General features: G+C 36.6%; 1 protein-coding gene across 2 annotated transcripts; it reads right to left on the bottom strand.

Moving 5' to 3' along the window:
- Positions 1–8,973: 8,973 nt before the first annotated feature.
- LOC146164397 (AP-3 complex subunit mu-1-like) lies at positions 8,974–10,908 on the bottom strand. 2 transcript variants are annotated; one of them, XM_083381466.1, is made up of 2 exons: positions 10,321–10,908; positions 8,974–10,158 (listed from the first exon to the last, which is right to left on the bottom strand). In XM_083381466.1, the coding sequence occupies exons 1-2, from the start codon at positions 10,604–10,606 to the stop codon at positions 9,356–9,358; spliced, it is 1,089 nt and encodes a 362-aa protein (XP_083237592.1). In that variant the 5' UTR covers positions 10,607–10,908; the 3' UTR covers positions 8,974–9,355. The 2 variants fall into 2 exon arrangements, with proteins under 2 accessions (XP_083237592.1, XP_083237591.1); XM_083381465.1 differs by having other exon boundaries at positions 8,974–10,908.
- Positions 10,909–16,973: the final 6,065 nt, after the last annotated feature.

Here is a 16,973-nt window from a genome sequence, read left to right as displayed (position 1 = left end):
GATTACCTAAATAAAAAAATGAAATATTCTTTACATGACAGATATAAAGTTATTAAATATTTAAAAAAAATATTTATTAAGTTGTTGTTCTGGTCAGTATACCAAGCAGGTTTGGTTTTAATTGAATATGTGTGTGAAAAGTGTTACTAGTTCTTACAATATGTCTGTTTTGTTAACAACCTTTTCTATCTTTTTTTAAAAAGTACCATGAGATTCATGAATTATAGACTAAGGTTAAGTTGGAAAAGCACTACAATGCTGCTTTTCTAACCCAGCAATACAATTACATAAAAAAAACAAATCTTAAACTGCTTTTTGTGCAGTTGGTGATTGCAAAAAAAAACACAAACAAATATTTAAAGATATAATAACTCTCAGACGCTATGCATTTTTCAATTGGTATATAACCCTAAAAATGTTTTGGGTGGCAATTAACATCAGGAAAGATATTCCGGCGCTGGTCTAGAATCATCCCACATTTATTAAATCAATGCACAATATTTGAATTAGGGTGCGAGTTAGCGTTTGGGTGTGGGGTGGTCAAGTATTATTGTATTCATAAGTTAATAAGAATACTTTACCCACCCTAACCCAAATAAAGTGCGTTGTGCTAGAATTCTAGACCAGCGGCAATATTCCTTAATTTACTTACCTTTGGGTTATATTGCATTTATTATAATTTAATAGTGTATCTAAAACCTTGATTGCTGACTTTCAACAAGGCTAAAGGTTGCAAAATCTATAGACCCTTTTGAAGTAGCTTCAAAAACTGTTTTTTTAGCTTACATTAAAAAAATCGTTATGCCAGGGAAATGTGAAGGCAACTATTGTACCAGTTGCTTATATTTTTATAATAAATGTCATTATATAATATACTTAATTTAGCACAAAATTTAGAGTAGGCCTATACATAATGCAGTATCGGTGTGCAGTTAAAAGCATTTGGAGGTAAAGTAAAAAGGGAAGCAAAGATATGGTAATTCGTAACATATTTATGCAATTCACGACTTGAAAGATTGCCTATATGGCCTAGTCTTAAACGTTGTTTCAAATATAGATTTAATAATGTTATGTCCTTTGCAAAATATCAAATTGGTTGAAGTAATAGGGACGAGTAGAAAACGTCTGATGAGACTTGTGGTTTTGCAGTTGCAAACAAAGGGTTTTTGTGGTGTTATCTTGTTACGCTTTAATTAATTTGTTTTATTTTACAACGTCAATAGCTCATCTTTACCAGCACCTTTTCACAGTATTATAAAGGCACCGGTGATACTGCAAAAATATTTGTATAGATTAATTGCTTTGGTATTATTCAGTAGTGTAGTACCGGTAAGTAGTACTTGGCCGAAGTATTCCCCTTCTTTGTTACTCGGTCGATTATAAGAACGATTATATCGATACGTATGTATTTTGTAATATAGAATGTATTACATTTAGTGCATTCAAGTCACTATTTTTAAATATCTTAACTTGAACTAAGTTTTTTATGCATTTGACTTGGATTTTTGTTTGGCCATAAAACTTTTCGGGCGCTGGTGTAAAATCAACGCCTATCTATATATACAGGCGTTGGTAGAATCATAGAATACTAATTACATAGAAGGCTCACTGGGTCTCGTCACGCATGAGTAACACTGACACGATTTGTTAAAAACACGGGTTTCGGCGGCAATTATAGGTAGAGTATTCATGTCGTTTGTTGACCTGCGTATTATTTTCGCGTTTTAGCGTATTTCATTCAGCGTTTCAGTTCATGCAAGAAATTTTCTAATTATATCCATGTTTATTTTGTCAGTTTAATATAATTTAACATGTCAAGTATTGGACTGACAAGTGAGGTAATAGCCGAACTGCTTAACGTTCCCCAAGAAGTGGAATTACAACCACTAATCAAGCCAGCAACAGAAGCAACCATCAGTTTAGCGTCCCTGCCGGGAGAGATTCAGCTTCCCTTCTAGCCTATGAAGTAATTACGGATTGGTTGCAGTTATTTTTAAGAAAATATCAACCGGGTGGTATAATATCACAATATCCGAAATTTTGCTGTAATGCTGATAAGTTATTTTTAAATTTGCCATAATTGGCTGCAAAGCAAATTTTACATTTATTCAATGAAATTGTCTAAAACAAAGAAGAAGATACAGCTTTACAATCCTATTTTATAAATAAAACTGAAAGTGAAATGTTAGTATATATCAGGGGTGGCCAGACCTGCTTTATGCTCGAGCCACATATTACAAAATCAAGTTTTAGAAGAGCCACAACACAAACACAATAAAAAATACGAATTTATTCACTTACAACGAAGTGTATATTTCACTTACAACGAAGTGTATAGATTAATATTAGTGCGGCGTGGTCCTACTATGAGTTTCCACCTGGGCTGCAAGATGTTTGAAATTAGGCTGATATGATTTTAAAGCAATTCGGAGCAGTTTCTTCAAGTGTTGATTGGTCAAAATTGAACGGTGTTTTGACTTTACAAATTTCATTACGGAATAAAATGACTCACAGCAGTATTTTGTGCTGAAAATCGGATAGCTGTTTTCTTTGGGTGCGGGTATTTTGCTTCTGGGACTTGTTTCCAGAAATCAACTGTAGGCTACTCAGAGATTTATGGGCCATTTATAAACCGAGATCTTCCTGCAATTCAAACAGTTCCATTTCCAAAACAGATGCTTCACTTACAAATGGTTCAGGAATCGGACATCCATCGGTTATCACATCAACCACAAACAGGTTTACAAAAAAAGAAAAACAAGGTTTCAGCATTTGCAAGTCTTGAAACCTAGATTGAAATTCGCCAAACAGTTCTTGAAGTTTGCCTTTATATTCTTCCACTTTCTCTTTTATTTCCACATTTATCTTTCTCTGATTAGGGAAATGATCAAATGTTTTAGAAACCAAATCCCTTTAAAAAAGTCTGAGTTTATTTTAAAACTGAATTTTTTTTAGAAAGGCCTGAAACAAGGTGATCTTTGCCTTGGAGTGCCAAGTTTAAGCTTTGTAAATGATGCATTACGTCAGTAAGAAACATGAGATCGTGCATCCACTCATCATCTTCCAGTTGAGGATAAGGTATGTTTCTTTCTTTAAGAAAAATACTAATGGGCTCTAATAACTCAACAAATCTACTCAAAACATTGCTGGTCGACAGCCACCTTACATTGCGGTAAAATGAGACATCGTTAGGCTTATCTTCAAGATTCAAATTTGCAATGAAGTTTCTTAATTGTCGGTGGGTCTAGGCATGTTTGCGGATAAAATTTTCAATTTCAAGCACAGTTTTCATAACGTCTTCATATTTGAAATATTTTGCTGCTAGGTTCTCACGGTGAATTATGCAATGAAAAGAAAGAAAATCAGGGTTCAAGTTATCATCATTTTTCATTAGTCCAATTAAACCTGCATTTCTTCCTACCATTGCTGGTGCTCCGTCTGTTGCAACACTGACTAGTCTATTTAGCGAAACTTTAGCATTTACTAAGATGTTGTCAATCGCATTTTGAATATCTACACCACGAGTGTTTTTCTTGAAATGCGATTAAGTCCAACAACTCTTCTTTTACAGCAACTTCATTGGAAACGTAACGAACAAATACAGCCAGTTGCGGATTGTTTGCACATCTGTCGACTCGTCTAAAGCTAAACGGAATGCAGTGGAATTTTCTAAATATTTTTACAGTTTGTCTTCGACATCAAAATTGATCTGAGATACGGTACTCGTCTTTCAACTGTGTGTCGTGAAATTGGAGTTTGCGATATTAGTCGCTGAAGTGTTGTGTTTTTAGGATCTAACACTGCAACCACCTCAGATTTATTCTTCTTAATGAAGTCACCTTCTGAATATGGACGGGCAAATATTACATGAAACAATGAAACTAGCTTCAGTGGTTGTGTCAGCTTCCTTGCTGAATGTTTTCAACAGGTTCTAATGGGTATTGCGGGAAGAATTTAGCTTATTAATCTTATTCTTCCGTAATTCCGACTTAGGTGGGTAGTTAGTGTGAAAGTGTTTGTGTTTAGCTTCGTAATGGCGTTTCAAGTTACTGGTTTTGTAATTGTTGAGCGAAGCATGACAGATAAGACACACAGGTTTACCTCCATTATCAGAGAATCCAAACTCTTCCTCCCATTCTATTTTAAAAGTTCTATTCTCCTCTTGCTACTTTCTCTTATTGCAATTAATCTTTAACGCCATTTCTTCGCTAAACTCGTTTTGCAATTAGAAGTATAACCGCAACCAAGACTTGAAACTGGGCCAGCCCTGACATACAGCTTCAATCTGACAGTTAACTTAACTTCAGTGTACAATAACGTATTTTCGGACCGTGATTATTACTAACAACCAATCCATTGTTGCGTGTGACAGAAGTTCATAGAACGCATTGTTTCATCTTCTCTGATCAAACAACCCGTTAAAGCCGGAAAAATGCATGTCTAATTCACAATGCTAATTCATTAAAGAGCCGCAATCAAAGGCTTAAAGAGCTGCAGTTTGCCCCCCCCCCCCTGGTATATATATTGCTATATACTGTATACACAAGGTCTCCAAAAAGTACAAATACTTGCATTCAATTATTCAAGTTTTATGTGCACCTGAAAATGGAAGAACACCGAATTCTGCCTTTCTTTTCAGGTTGGAAAAATAAAATTGCCATCTAAAGATGCCTGCTGAGTGGTGCTCATATTTTTTGATTATATGTATTTTACTTTTAGCATAGAATGCAACAAAAAAGCTGATAAAATTAATTTTAATGAAGTAATAATTGACATACTTTCTAGCAGTCGTTTTAGCAAGTTCAATGAAACTCTGAGTAAAATGGCTAAATGTGATTATGTACAGAGCGAAACGGTGAATGTTTTTATGGTTATGCGAAACGGTGAATGTTTTTTATGGTTACCCACCTTATTGACAAATGCCTTAATGACGCCATGCGCATCGTCTCTGGAGGCCTGCTCCCCACCCCAGACGAACGTCATCTTCTACACCCAGACGAACGTCACCTGCTACACAACTACTAGGGCCGGTTGACTGGCCTAAACTGAGGTCAAGACATCCATTTGTACCGGCCGCACTTAAACTGCTACAAGACAGTGGGGACAAAAGTGTGGCACCCATCTCCATCAATACATTACCCATCCTACCACAAAGCCGCTCGGCTTTGGCCTTAAGCGGCTAGCATGGGTTCGCTTGAACAGACTGCGATCTGGGGTCGGCCGCTTCAAGTCATCCATGCACAAATGGGGCCTTGCTTCTTCTGCGGCGTGCGAGTGTGGCGCGGAGGAACAGACTGCTAACCACATTATTTCGGAATGCCCTGTTTATCGACCTCCCAACGGGATAAACGGTCTGATTATTCTGGACTGTGATACGAAATGCTGGCTGGTTGAAAACTGCCCAGACATTTGAACTTAAAAAAAAAAAAAAAAGACAAAAAAAGGGTTGGTAGCCGATGTCGCATATACGGGCATTCGCATAATGTCGCATATACGCCCTTTAGGTGACTTCTAGTTGGCGTTTAAGCGTGCTATTGTCGGACGAACTGGTGTACAATTATGTCACACCTTTTTGCTTAGAAATGCACTAATTTCTAACGTAAAAAGTTGTCATTCAAGAGCAAAATAGCCAAATTGATATAACTCTCCTAATAACTTCAATCCTCACCCGGTTTCTAACCTCACTCATTATCCACCAATAAACCCAAACAGGGTCAAAATAATCTGGTTCCGTACAAACTAGGGAACCCAAGCGTCAACACAAAAACAGCCGATACCAGACCGATAGCCTCCGATCGACCCATACCATCTCTCAACAATTTAGGGCGTTATTTTGGCAATTTAGGCCTTATTCCGATAATTTTAGGACTTATTTTATGTCTTATTTATACGATTAAGTTATTATTCTGTCGTGGATAGCCTATACTGCGTTTTTGGCTTTAGGATGTCGGTCTTAATACTACGCTATTATAGATTTTTTTGCTTTTGGTATTGTTGCTTTTTAGGTCTTTTTGTTCCCGTTAAAAATTTACAATTTGGGAAAACGCAGCAAATGAAACCAGCTATATTTGCGCCGAAAGCGTAAAACAAAATTTCGCGGGCTTTGTTTAGTGACTCCTAATCTACGAATGCTTTGTAGTAAACGCCAAGCCTTTACCTTTACGAAATTCTCATTATAACGATTTTAATACACAAAGTTGCCAAATAAATATCAGTAAAATACAACACAAGCATGCAGTCTTTAACAAAAACTGTCATGCGTAGGCCTAAGGCTATATCCGCCAAATTACGGCATGGGTATAGCAATTATGATTTTCCGCGTCGGAATTAACCATTCTGAATAATAACTATCAAACGTTATCTATGGTGACACAACATCATAATTTACTCAAATTATGTTTTATAAATTTGCTGCTGTCTTACAGTTACGGGAACCGGAACATACAAACGAAAGAGTTGCATGCTGAGCCGCAGTTGGCGACCAATGCGATGAACATATAAAGCAGTGGTTTTCAACCTTTTTGAAACTGTCATAACCCCACGTTATTTTGCAAGCTTTCGTTGAGCCCCAAATCTTAGCTCCGTCTCCTGTTTCCTCCTCCTATATGTTCCATTAACCAGAGACGGATCCAGGATTTTTGTTGAGGGGTCTTTTCAAGGATAGCGTTACAAAGGTAGACTACGTCAAACGTGACGTCATAAATACAATTAATCTTAAAAACACCTCTTGTCCTCGAACCTGTGCGCAAATATGTAGGCGAAACTCAATATAATAGTGCAAAGCGCAAAAATGCATTAATACGGATTAAATTCGCAGAACTTTAAATTTGAAAGGATACGTGACACCTTAGGCACCTTTAAGAGATTCGCATATTGCTCGAAATACCGGCATGATAGTCCAACTTCTAAGACTTAGAACCTAGAATCTAAGTGAACAGAAATTAAACTTTATAATTAAAAGAGTTTATTTGTCACATAGCGCAACAAGCCATAGTATGTATTGTATAGATCAGGGGTGTTCAAATGATTTCTGCCATGATCCACCACAGTCAAACCTGACAACATGATAATACACCAAATGCGAATAGTAAACATATTGGTCACGCTTTAATTTTTATGGTGCTTTATTTATGTAAATGTACCCTACAACATATTGATAACTTTTAAAAGTCAAAAGTGAAGTGTGCTACAGCACCAAGAATGTTTCAGTGAGAAAAATGATGAGTTGGTTTAGACCAGGGGTCGGCAACCTTTTTCTAGTCGCGGGCCAACACCAAACTCAGAAAGGTCTTTTTGGGCCGCACAAAATGTTAACTGAGAATTGTATAAGTCAGGGGCTCGTGGCGAGCGAAGCGAGCGCGATTTTTTTTAGGTATACCAGCATTTCTTTTGAATTTCTTGCAAGTTTTTATTACATTGCCGAAAATAAAAAATGTTAGAATATATGACCAATATTTTTAAATACGTTTTCCGTTGAAGCGCTGATCTAGTTCAAAAGACAGCATCAAAGCGTAAACAATTAAGTTGGACGTAGAAAATTCATTCGCGCTAAGCGCCCTAAGCGCCCCTACGAATAGTTAAAATAGTCAAAACGTAAGTATTTTATTTTTTCAAGACTACATTAGAAGATACGCGCAAAACGTTGAAAATATCCGGAACCGGATCGCGATCCGCCATTTGAACATGACCGGTATAGATCTTATTGGCTTGATAGTTTTCATTAAAGCGGACAAGGATAGCAAAAAGGGATAGAAGTTGCCGTGAACAATTGTATTTACATAGATAAAGTTGGCAAAACACATGGAGGGTATAGTGTATTACCGTTTTAGAGCACATTCTCCACGAACCCCTGAAACATCTTCATTGAACCCCGAGGGCTTGATCATAATGGTTATCGAACACTGTTCCAAAGGTAACCGAAACAAAACTTGATGCAGACGTGTTCTACATCGCACTTGATAAAACCGTCGCTTTCAAAAGTGCATTCAAAGTCCAGATAACAAAAAAGGTGGTATCGAGTTCTAGTAGAATTCGGCAATTTGCTAAGTTTTATTAACTCGTGCTTGTAGAGGTCCCACCGTCTGTATTTGTTATTTACTGTGTTTGTTGTGCGTGTGCTAAATGCCTGTTTAAGTCGTTCTGGTATATTTCCTTTCCCTGCATCCTACTCGTTAACTGGCCAGTTTTAATCCTCGACGCATTCGCTTTTACTGCAACGTTAGTCGTGTCCTTTCTACTGCAAAACAGTCAACAATGCACGTCTTACTGGCAGCACGTGTTTTTACTGCGCTGTAAGCTCTTTTATTGAAAGCGAGCTATGCTAAATTATGTGAATGTACAATAAATCTATAAGCGACCTGACAGTATTCTCCTTAAATTACAATGGCAGTTTGTTTTAGTTTCGATTTAGTGGAGTCAGATAGCACGGTGGTCATGTCTCACCTGTTGAAATATACATGCTTTAGAATATTTCTTAAGAGAGTTTACTTTGGAAATGGCAGAAACGTTTTGGTGGTTACGAAGGACTCACTATGAGGGATAACAATATTACACGCCACATTTTATCAATTAATCAGTAGGGATGTTCGATACTTGAATTATCAAGAGACGTCATTCTGAGGTCAAATAATCAAATTTAAACGTAATGTTTTACGCATTGCTAAGAACAAAAGTCTTTAGCGCTGTAAATCTTAGTTACCTTCATTGATGCCATTTCCTCAAAACAATTGCCTTTTAAAGTAATAAACACTAGGTTGGATCACAAACAATGACCGAAATAACTAAATTTATTTGGTATTGAAATGGCACATCATCGACTATCTGACGAGTAAATATTCTACTTTTTTATATACATCGGGTGTCGACTTTCTTTAAAATAAAAAAAAATAAACCAGCATTTTGGTTATTTTTATATTTCTGGTAAAATTAATGTTGCAGAAATAGAACAAGTGCACACAAGTTGATTGGGTTTTCCATTTTTATTACATATTACAATACAAGAGGAAAATATTACAACAAATACTAGTATTTTTACAATGTTAGACGTGCACCATTGTATTAAATTGCCTAATTACTATAGTCTTTGAAGAATGAACTACAAACTACATGGAACAATCCATGTAACTTGTTGTGACAAATGTATAGTAGCATAACCGCACCCTAATTTTTAGATTGACATAGAATAAACATTAAAGCCCATTCACTATAGTACTAGGTAGCATATTCTGAATGTTTTAAATAAAACTTTTTGTATTCTGTTCGCAATATGCTACCTAATTCAGTATGAGCTTAGATATTTTTTATTCGCCAAAATACAATCTCCAGTCATTATGACCGAAAAATACTTAGAACAGACTTAAGTGCGCACCTGAAACTTACCAGCTTTTGTGACATACTTCACACCTTTGAATGGTTTATATCTCTCACCATACATATCTAAACGATTTACACGTAAACCAGAAATTGACATTTGTTGAATTTGAAAGTGTACTGTTAATGTAGGTTTTTCTTCAGGAGTGGGAACTCCAGATTGGAGACTTATAACACCTCTTATGGTTGGTGGCTTTCCTGCAACAATTTTTCCAACTACCCAGGTTAGTTCCTTTTCAACTGGATTGAAACTATAGTCTCCCTGTGATGGTTGTAGATTTACATTTAGGACATGCTTGGGCATTGATGCTGATATTTTCAAGTTCTCAATGACTTTTCCCATAGTATGGCGTGGCCCAACAGTGACTTCAAATTTCCCACTACTGGCAGCATAGTGAATGTTGTGTCGGACATATATTGGTATTGATACCATTCCCTGTGAACCAACATGATAAGAGCAAAGCTTAAAAGAGCCGTCAGGTGGAACAAATGACAGCACCCTCTCTGACTCCCAACGTTTAAACCTTACACAAGGATGAAAGCTTACATCATCTAATAAGCGTGGATTGACAAAGGACAGGGTCAAGTCTGGCATACCTGACAGCTTCACAGCTGCATCAATGCTGCCCTGAATTTCTGCAAAGACTACAGAGCCCGATCGATCAATTATTGCATCAATTTCCTCAGTAACATCAAAATAGGCTTCATTACTAGCATATTTCACACCAGTTCTTCTCCAAGGAATATTGGACAACTGACCAGTAGGCAATCGGTCAGCAATGTTACTTTGTCCTGTCACAGTGTTTACAACAGATCTTAAAATGTTGGGTGGCTTTATAAGCTCTTTTAATACATTACTCTCAGTGGCAAGTGGGTATCCATTATCAAGCATTTCCTCAAGCAGTTCATAAACTACAACATAATTATCTTTTATCGTTCTCTCTGAACAATCATCAAAATAATCAAGAAATGTGTCAACGATGCGATGTAGAAATTCAATTACAAACAGTGGCTGAATCTCCTTGTTTATAACCGTTACAAAGTAGAGTCGTTCCCTGTAGATACTTATGAGATAATGATGGGGAGTTGTAATTACAGGCGGAACATCTTCTGGGCTTGAAGCTTTTTCTAAAGCTTCAAAGAAATAATCACAGATTGACTTCTTAATAGCTGTTTTCCAATGTTTTTCCATAAAAATGTCACGGTGAGAGTTCACCATAAAAAGACTGTGAATCATTTTTAAAGTTTAATTTTATTGACATAAAAAAACCTGAAAATAACAAAAAATGGTATGTAAAATATGAACACTAAACAAAAACAGTATTCTGTATGAAAACAATAAAATTTCTCTTTTGATATTTAATATTATCATAGAAAAAAAATAATACAGAAATCAACACATCTTAACATTTAAGTTGAAAAGTATATGTAGTAAACATACAAAGATCCTTCACCCTGGACATTTGTATATTTAAGCAATTTCTAGTGTATCAGTGTGCCACTATGGAAAGTATGGCAAGTGCACCCGCGATTTTTTTCTCAACAGACTAGATTTACACCCCTGGAAATTAAATATGCACCCCTTTTTCCTATATGTTATAAAAGCGGGGTGCACTTTTGACCTCAGTTGCACCCGGTCACCCCAACTTTTTCGGCCGTGCACCCGCGAGATCTCGTCAAGATCTGCCATACTTTCCAGAGGGGTCAGTGTGTACACCTAATTTTGTAAGACGCACAACTTTTTATTTCCACATGTTCTAAAATAAGTGCATAGTGTTTCTTTGTTTATTTTGTTTAAATCCGTGCCACATCAAGTTTGTTTTTTAGGACAACTTTCAGCGCTGTTCTAGAATCCTATCACAAAAACATTATTTGGGTTAGCGTTCATAGGATGAGCAATTATTAAATAATAATACTTGACCCACCCTTACCCAAACCAATACCTCTAGGTTATAACGCCTAACCCAAATATTGTGCGTTGCCTTAATTAATTGTTTCAACCCTGTGGTAGGATTGTAGAACAGCACACAACTCTTCTAAAAGGAAGAAGAAAAAAATATAACAAAACGAAAGGTAGGTATCATTAATTAAGTTTAATTTGATTTCACAAGACGTAATGTTAAGCCAAAATTCACAGTAAAACGTGATAAAATATCAAAAATAAACAAAGCAACATAATTATCGTTGAAACACTTTTTTTTTACATCCAGCATTTTTCCTTATGAAAGCTATTGAGGTAAAGATTTAATATAGTTTAAGTTGTTTACGCTACTTTTTATATGTCAAATTAATTTGTAATGGTAACGTCACGGGGTTTTCTTGATGTAATATCATAGAATACTAATGTACAGTTAATCATAAGATTTCTATTTTTGTTAGCGGTCAAAGGTTTCAGAATAAATGTTTAGGACTTTTTTAGGTTATTTTAAAATTTAAATTTAACATCTACATATACCCACAAGGACTTCGCTAAGTTTTTACACCTAAATCACTCGAATCACAAATAGAAATAGTGCAGTTTTTAACAACAAAAAATCTATAACAATTTTTTTTAAGGCTAAAAAAGTGTGATATTTGGAACTTGAGGTTGTGGATAACAGTGTTTGTAAAAGCCTTCTTTGTGTAATAGAAACGAATGCCAGATTTCTTGTGCGTGGGATAATGGCGTGTTATGGTAAAATAAAGAATTTTAATACGAACTAAGTTTGCGAGTGAAGTTTTTCACTGAGTTTAAAGCAAAGCCGATGATTTATGATTGGTTAAAACGTTAATTGCCAAGCTTATGTCAACGTTTTGTGGCTTGTTTTATTGATATGTGATTTCGCAAAAAAAAACGCTTGAAACTTTAAATTATTGGTTATTCACAAATGTTTTAGATAGTGTTGCATAATTAAGACACATTTTGTTTCAATGTGAACATATTACGATCGAGGGTACACACCTCTCGTAGCCTAATAGAATCTCTAAAGCAATAAACTGATAGATCCAATCTCAACCACTTACATAAGTCGTTACTTTCGAACTGCAAAACCCATTGCGGCTCAACTCTGCTCACGTGTTATGTTGATTGTGTTGAATATCTTAACAGATTAACCGCACCACTTTGTTTGAAAATCCTTTTAAAGGCAAACATAGGAGAAGGCCAAACCTTGCTTTTACATAACGAGAGATTTATCTCATTGGTCACTACAAGTAAACATGATCTGTGGATTATAATTCAATATATTTTAAAGCCATTGGTGCCTCCTTAACTTTTAACGATATTCCATTTAATTAGCACTATCAGAAAAGTGATTTTTTTGTCGTCACTTAGGCTACCACGGGTTTTAACCGTCTTAAATAAATCGTAAGCAATGACCTTTATGAACGCAATCGGCATATTTATAACTAGTGCGAGTATATTTTAATTAGGCCTGTAGAAGATTAATAGTACCGCGTTACTGTATTTTTGCTCGCGAACTTCACTGGATTATATGTATATCCGCCAGGCATATAAGACGACAATTGTTTCCCTAAATACACTCGCTGAGTCAGGGGAACCAATGACATTAAACAGAAGCGTACGGGTTGCCAACCAATGCTAGACCAGTATTCCTCACATTTTTAGCCTTAATTGCGCCAAATTAAAAAGATTGTTCGCGGCAAAGTTTCCAGAACAAACATATCATATCTTGACCGTTTAATGCTTAGCTCAAATAGTAAAATACCGAAATAGTAACAGTTATCCCAAACCTGTGAAAAAACAGTGCACTCCAGCATGACATCACAATTTTTATTGAGTCAAGCTATGCATGTTTGAAATTTTATGAAAAATATAAACAATTATTGAATAAAGCGGTGCTTTTTATTTTTTCAAATATTTTAATAATGTGTTGTTTGCTTTTTAATACGTCATGAAACTTAGATTAAATACGAGTTACAATTCAATACTATTCTCTACATTTGTCGACCCACAGTTTTAGATTTAACGCAACTTATATTGTATCCGAACCGGAACTTTATGAACCAGTTTTGAAATAACAATGGTCGAACCGGAGCTGAACCGAAACTTTTAAAGAGTTTTGAACGAAAGGTGGAACTGAACCCTATTCCGAAAAAATCGTTGAACCCGAACCGAGCCTGACCAGGAAAAGTCAAACGGCTTTGACTACCGGTACTTGTTATTTTTCATGATTTCTGTCTATCTGCAGTCAAAAGCGTACCAGTATTGTGACCTTCTTTGGGCATGAGTTATTCCAGTGTTTAAATACGTGAATAATTTGACAATATTAGTATTAAATCATTACCGGACTTTTCCCAGGAGATCCTAGCATGCCTAGCCTAACTAATTCTAGATGAGCGTCAATATACCAAGCATAGTGACTCATTTGTCCGTAGCAGTAAGTACATGCAAAAATGTGCTGATATTTATACAAAACAAACAATTTAATGACATGAATATATAAAATGGATGGCAGAACTTTAATAAATTTAGCGCGGTGCGACCTCTAATTGAATTTACTGTCTTAAAACAACGTAATAAAATTATATCACACTTTGGGGCGCAAAAAAGAACAATATTAATGTATTCATAGATTATATTACACTTCTGTATTTCTTCTTTTGATATTTTGTGCATCTCAAGTATTTTAGGACAGGGCGACGTCTGACGAAAGGATTTTTATAAAAACAGTTGCCGCTAGGTGGCAGAAAAACTAGAAGAGGATTGTTTAAACATCATATGCGTCCCCTGCCCATTCCAAGTCTGGCGCTCGTGGAGTGCGGAGCGAAAAATGGCAAGCAGAGCAAGTTACGCTCAGGCAGTGAATAAAAATGCAGCCAGCTTTAAGAGGTCGAATTGCTTAAGTATGAGGACAGTTAATTTATTGAAAAGAGACGAAATTCTGAATCTTATAAAAAGTATGGATTATCCGCTGAAAAAATTAGTTGGGATTGCAGAAATGCGAGGCCAAAACGTCGACATAACTTGCACCAATAGACAAAATGTTTTGGAACTTTACACAAAGCTTTGCGCAGCAGAATCAGTGAAATTTGTTAAACTATACGAAAATGACAAGATTAACATCGCAGTTGGCTGGGTGCCTATCCCTTTCCCCAGTGAACTCATAGCAGAGGAAATATCGGCAAAATATGGAAATGTTGAAAAGGTGACGCACAGGAAGGACAAGGTTGGGTTGCTAACCGGAATGAGGATCTTGACAATGAATTCAACGGACGTGGAAGAAAACCCTTTACCAAGTTATATTAGGATGGCGGACTGTGAATTTTAAATTGTCCCAAACGTCAAAAAGATTTTCCTCGGCTAGTAAAAAGACAAGAAGAGCACAAGCAAGCCAAAGCACACGGAGAGACAAACGATAACGCAGTTGCCCCCCAATCTAGTGCTGGCGTCAACAACGCTGATAACAATCCACACTCTACAACAGCCGTAAGCAGCATTACGATGCTGATAACTTTCGTTTGCTGGAGTTGTTCCAACAAGTATTCCGTAGCAATGAAGTGCTGCACGGACGAGTTATTTCTGGTCGAAGAGGGTAAAGAAACATGCCAATGTCCTTCATGCGAAGGGACATTGAGACGTATACCGTGCTGCGATGAGCTCCAGCCAGAATACAAGACGAAGGAAGATGTGCTTGAGTGCATACAGTGCGAAAGGTCCTCTGTTGTCTATATTTGTTTTACTATTAACTCGCTACTTAAGGTTACCATTTGTAAAGCGTGTAGTAATACCCACTGCAAGTATAAGATAGTCAACTGTAGTTGCGGGAAAAAGCATTCCTGTCTTATGGGTCCCAATAAAGCGTTTAGATGAGAATGTGGCATGGAGTACGAATGGGACATAGATATTGGTGTCGAACGCGTTCAAATACTATTTTTATGTCTTTAAATATTATTTCACACAACGTTCGAGGTTTAAACATCGCTATGAAAAGAAAATCGATTTTTAATTTTTTACACCGTAAAAAGTGTCACGTTGCCCTTTTGGGGAGGGGAAGCGTTTTGGGCGCACGGCACGTCAAGCAGTAGAGGGGTGGCAATACTAATCGACAAAAACTTATCCTATTCAGTCTCAGGCACACGGGTAGACCAAGAAGGTCGATACTTAATGGTTGAAATTACAATAAATGCAACCCCAAAAGTAATTGTTAATGTTTACGCGCCGAATAAGGACGATCCAGAATTTTTCATCAATTTATTCGCCGTACTTGACAGCTTTTCCGATGCCTCAATAATCATTGGAGGGGACTTTAATCTAGTTCTGGACAATGTCCTAGATCAAAATGGAAGTAAAAAACATCGTAACCGAAAAGCAAGAGAAAGTCTTTTGCAATATATGAAACATTACAAACTAACAGATATTTTTCTCAAGGCTTCAGAAACTACCAGCGGCATCATCGCGTTTAGATTTCTTTTTAATTGACGGATCTCTCGTCGAAAACGTTAAAAATGTAGACATAGTCCTCGGTAGGCTATAATGTCCGACCATAATATGGCAACTCTAGGGGCTGACATTAACCCAGCACCACGCGGTAGAGGCTACTGGAAATTTAATACATCACTATTAAATGACCAGCGTTACAAGGATAAAATAAGAAAGGTAATCACTTATTATAAAGCAGAAAACCATATAGGCGAAACCGACCCACATGTAAGACGGGACGCCTTGAAAGCAGTTGTTCGGGGAGAAACTATTAGATATGCGGCCGAACTAAAACGAAGGCTAAATATTAAGCAAATCGATTTGGAAAAACTGATTGGCGAGACGCAAGACGCTATTTTAAAGAACTCTGAAACAGAATTAGGCCCCTTAAAATTGTTCAAACTTAAATCGGAACTCGACCAACTAATGCTGCGCCAAACAAAAAGCGCCATAACGCGAAGTAGGGCTCGCTGGGCAGAGGAGGGCGAGAAAAATACAAAATACTTTTTAAATTTGGAAAAAAGACATTGCGAAAAAAAGGGTATTACCAGACTTTTTGTAGATGATAAAATAATAACTGACCAAAACAACATTTTAGACGGCCTAGTTGACTTTTACAAGCAACTCTACAAACAAAACGGAGATCTATTGAACAAAACCTTAATCGCCTCAAAATTAAAAACACTAAATCTCCCAAAAATTAAGGCAGAACAATCAAAACTATTAGAAGCGGAAACAACAGAAGCGGAATTCTTTACTGCTTTCTGTAACATGGGTAAAAATAAATCCCCTGGGCTAGACGGTTTTCCAGCAGAGTTTTATATCACCTTTTGGGACAACATCAAATGCGTCTATATGGCAGCTTGGCGACATACAGTATATACAGGTAGGCTATCAGCTTCTCAGTCAGAAGCAGTGGTAACTCTACTTCCAAAAGCTTATAAAGATCATCTTCAACCGGAAAATTTTAGACCGATAACACTTTTGAATGTATAGTCTACAAAATTGCTTCAAAAGTAGTTAACACCAGGATCCGAGGGGTACTAAACGACATTACCTCGCCTGCGCAAAATGGCTTTATTCCAAAACGATACATAGGCACTAATAATCGTCTTTTGTTCGATATCAATGACTGCGCCGACTATTACGATATACCTGGCGCGATACTGTCTTTAGACATGTT

Source organism: Ascidiella aspersa, chromosome 2 (assembly GCF_963924565.1).
Source record: "Ascidiella aspersa chromosome 2, kaAscAspe10.2, whole genome shotgun sequence".
Classification (NCBI taxonomy): Eukaryota; Metazoa; Chordata; class Ascidiacea; order Phlebobranchia; family Ascidiidae; genus Ascidiella; species Ascidiella aspersa.
The sequence above is the reverse complement of the archived record's forward strand: the minus strand, read 5'-3'. Positions and strand labels throughout refer to the sequence as shown.

Excerpts from the sequence above, each read along its gene's own strand:
- LOC146164397 (XM_083381465.1), bottom strand. The coding sequence starts at position 10,606 with ATGATTCACAGTCTTTTTATGGTGAACTCTCACCGTGACATTTTTATG.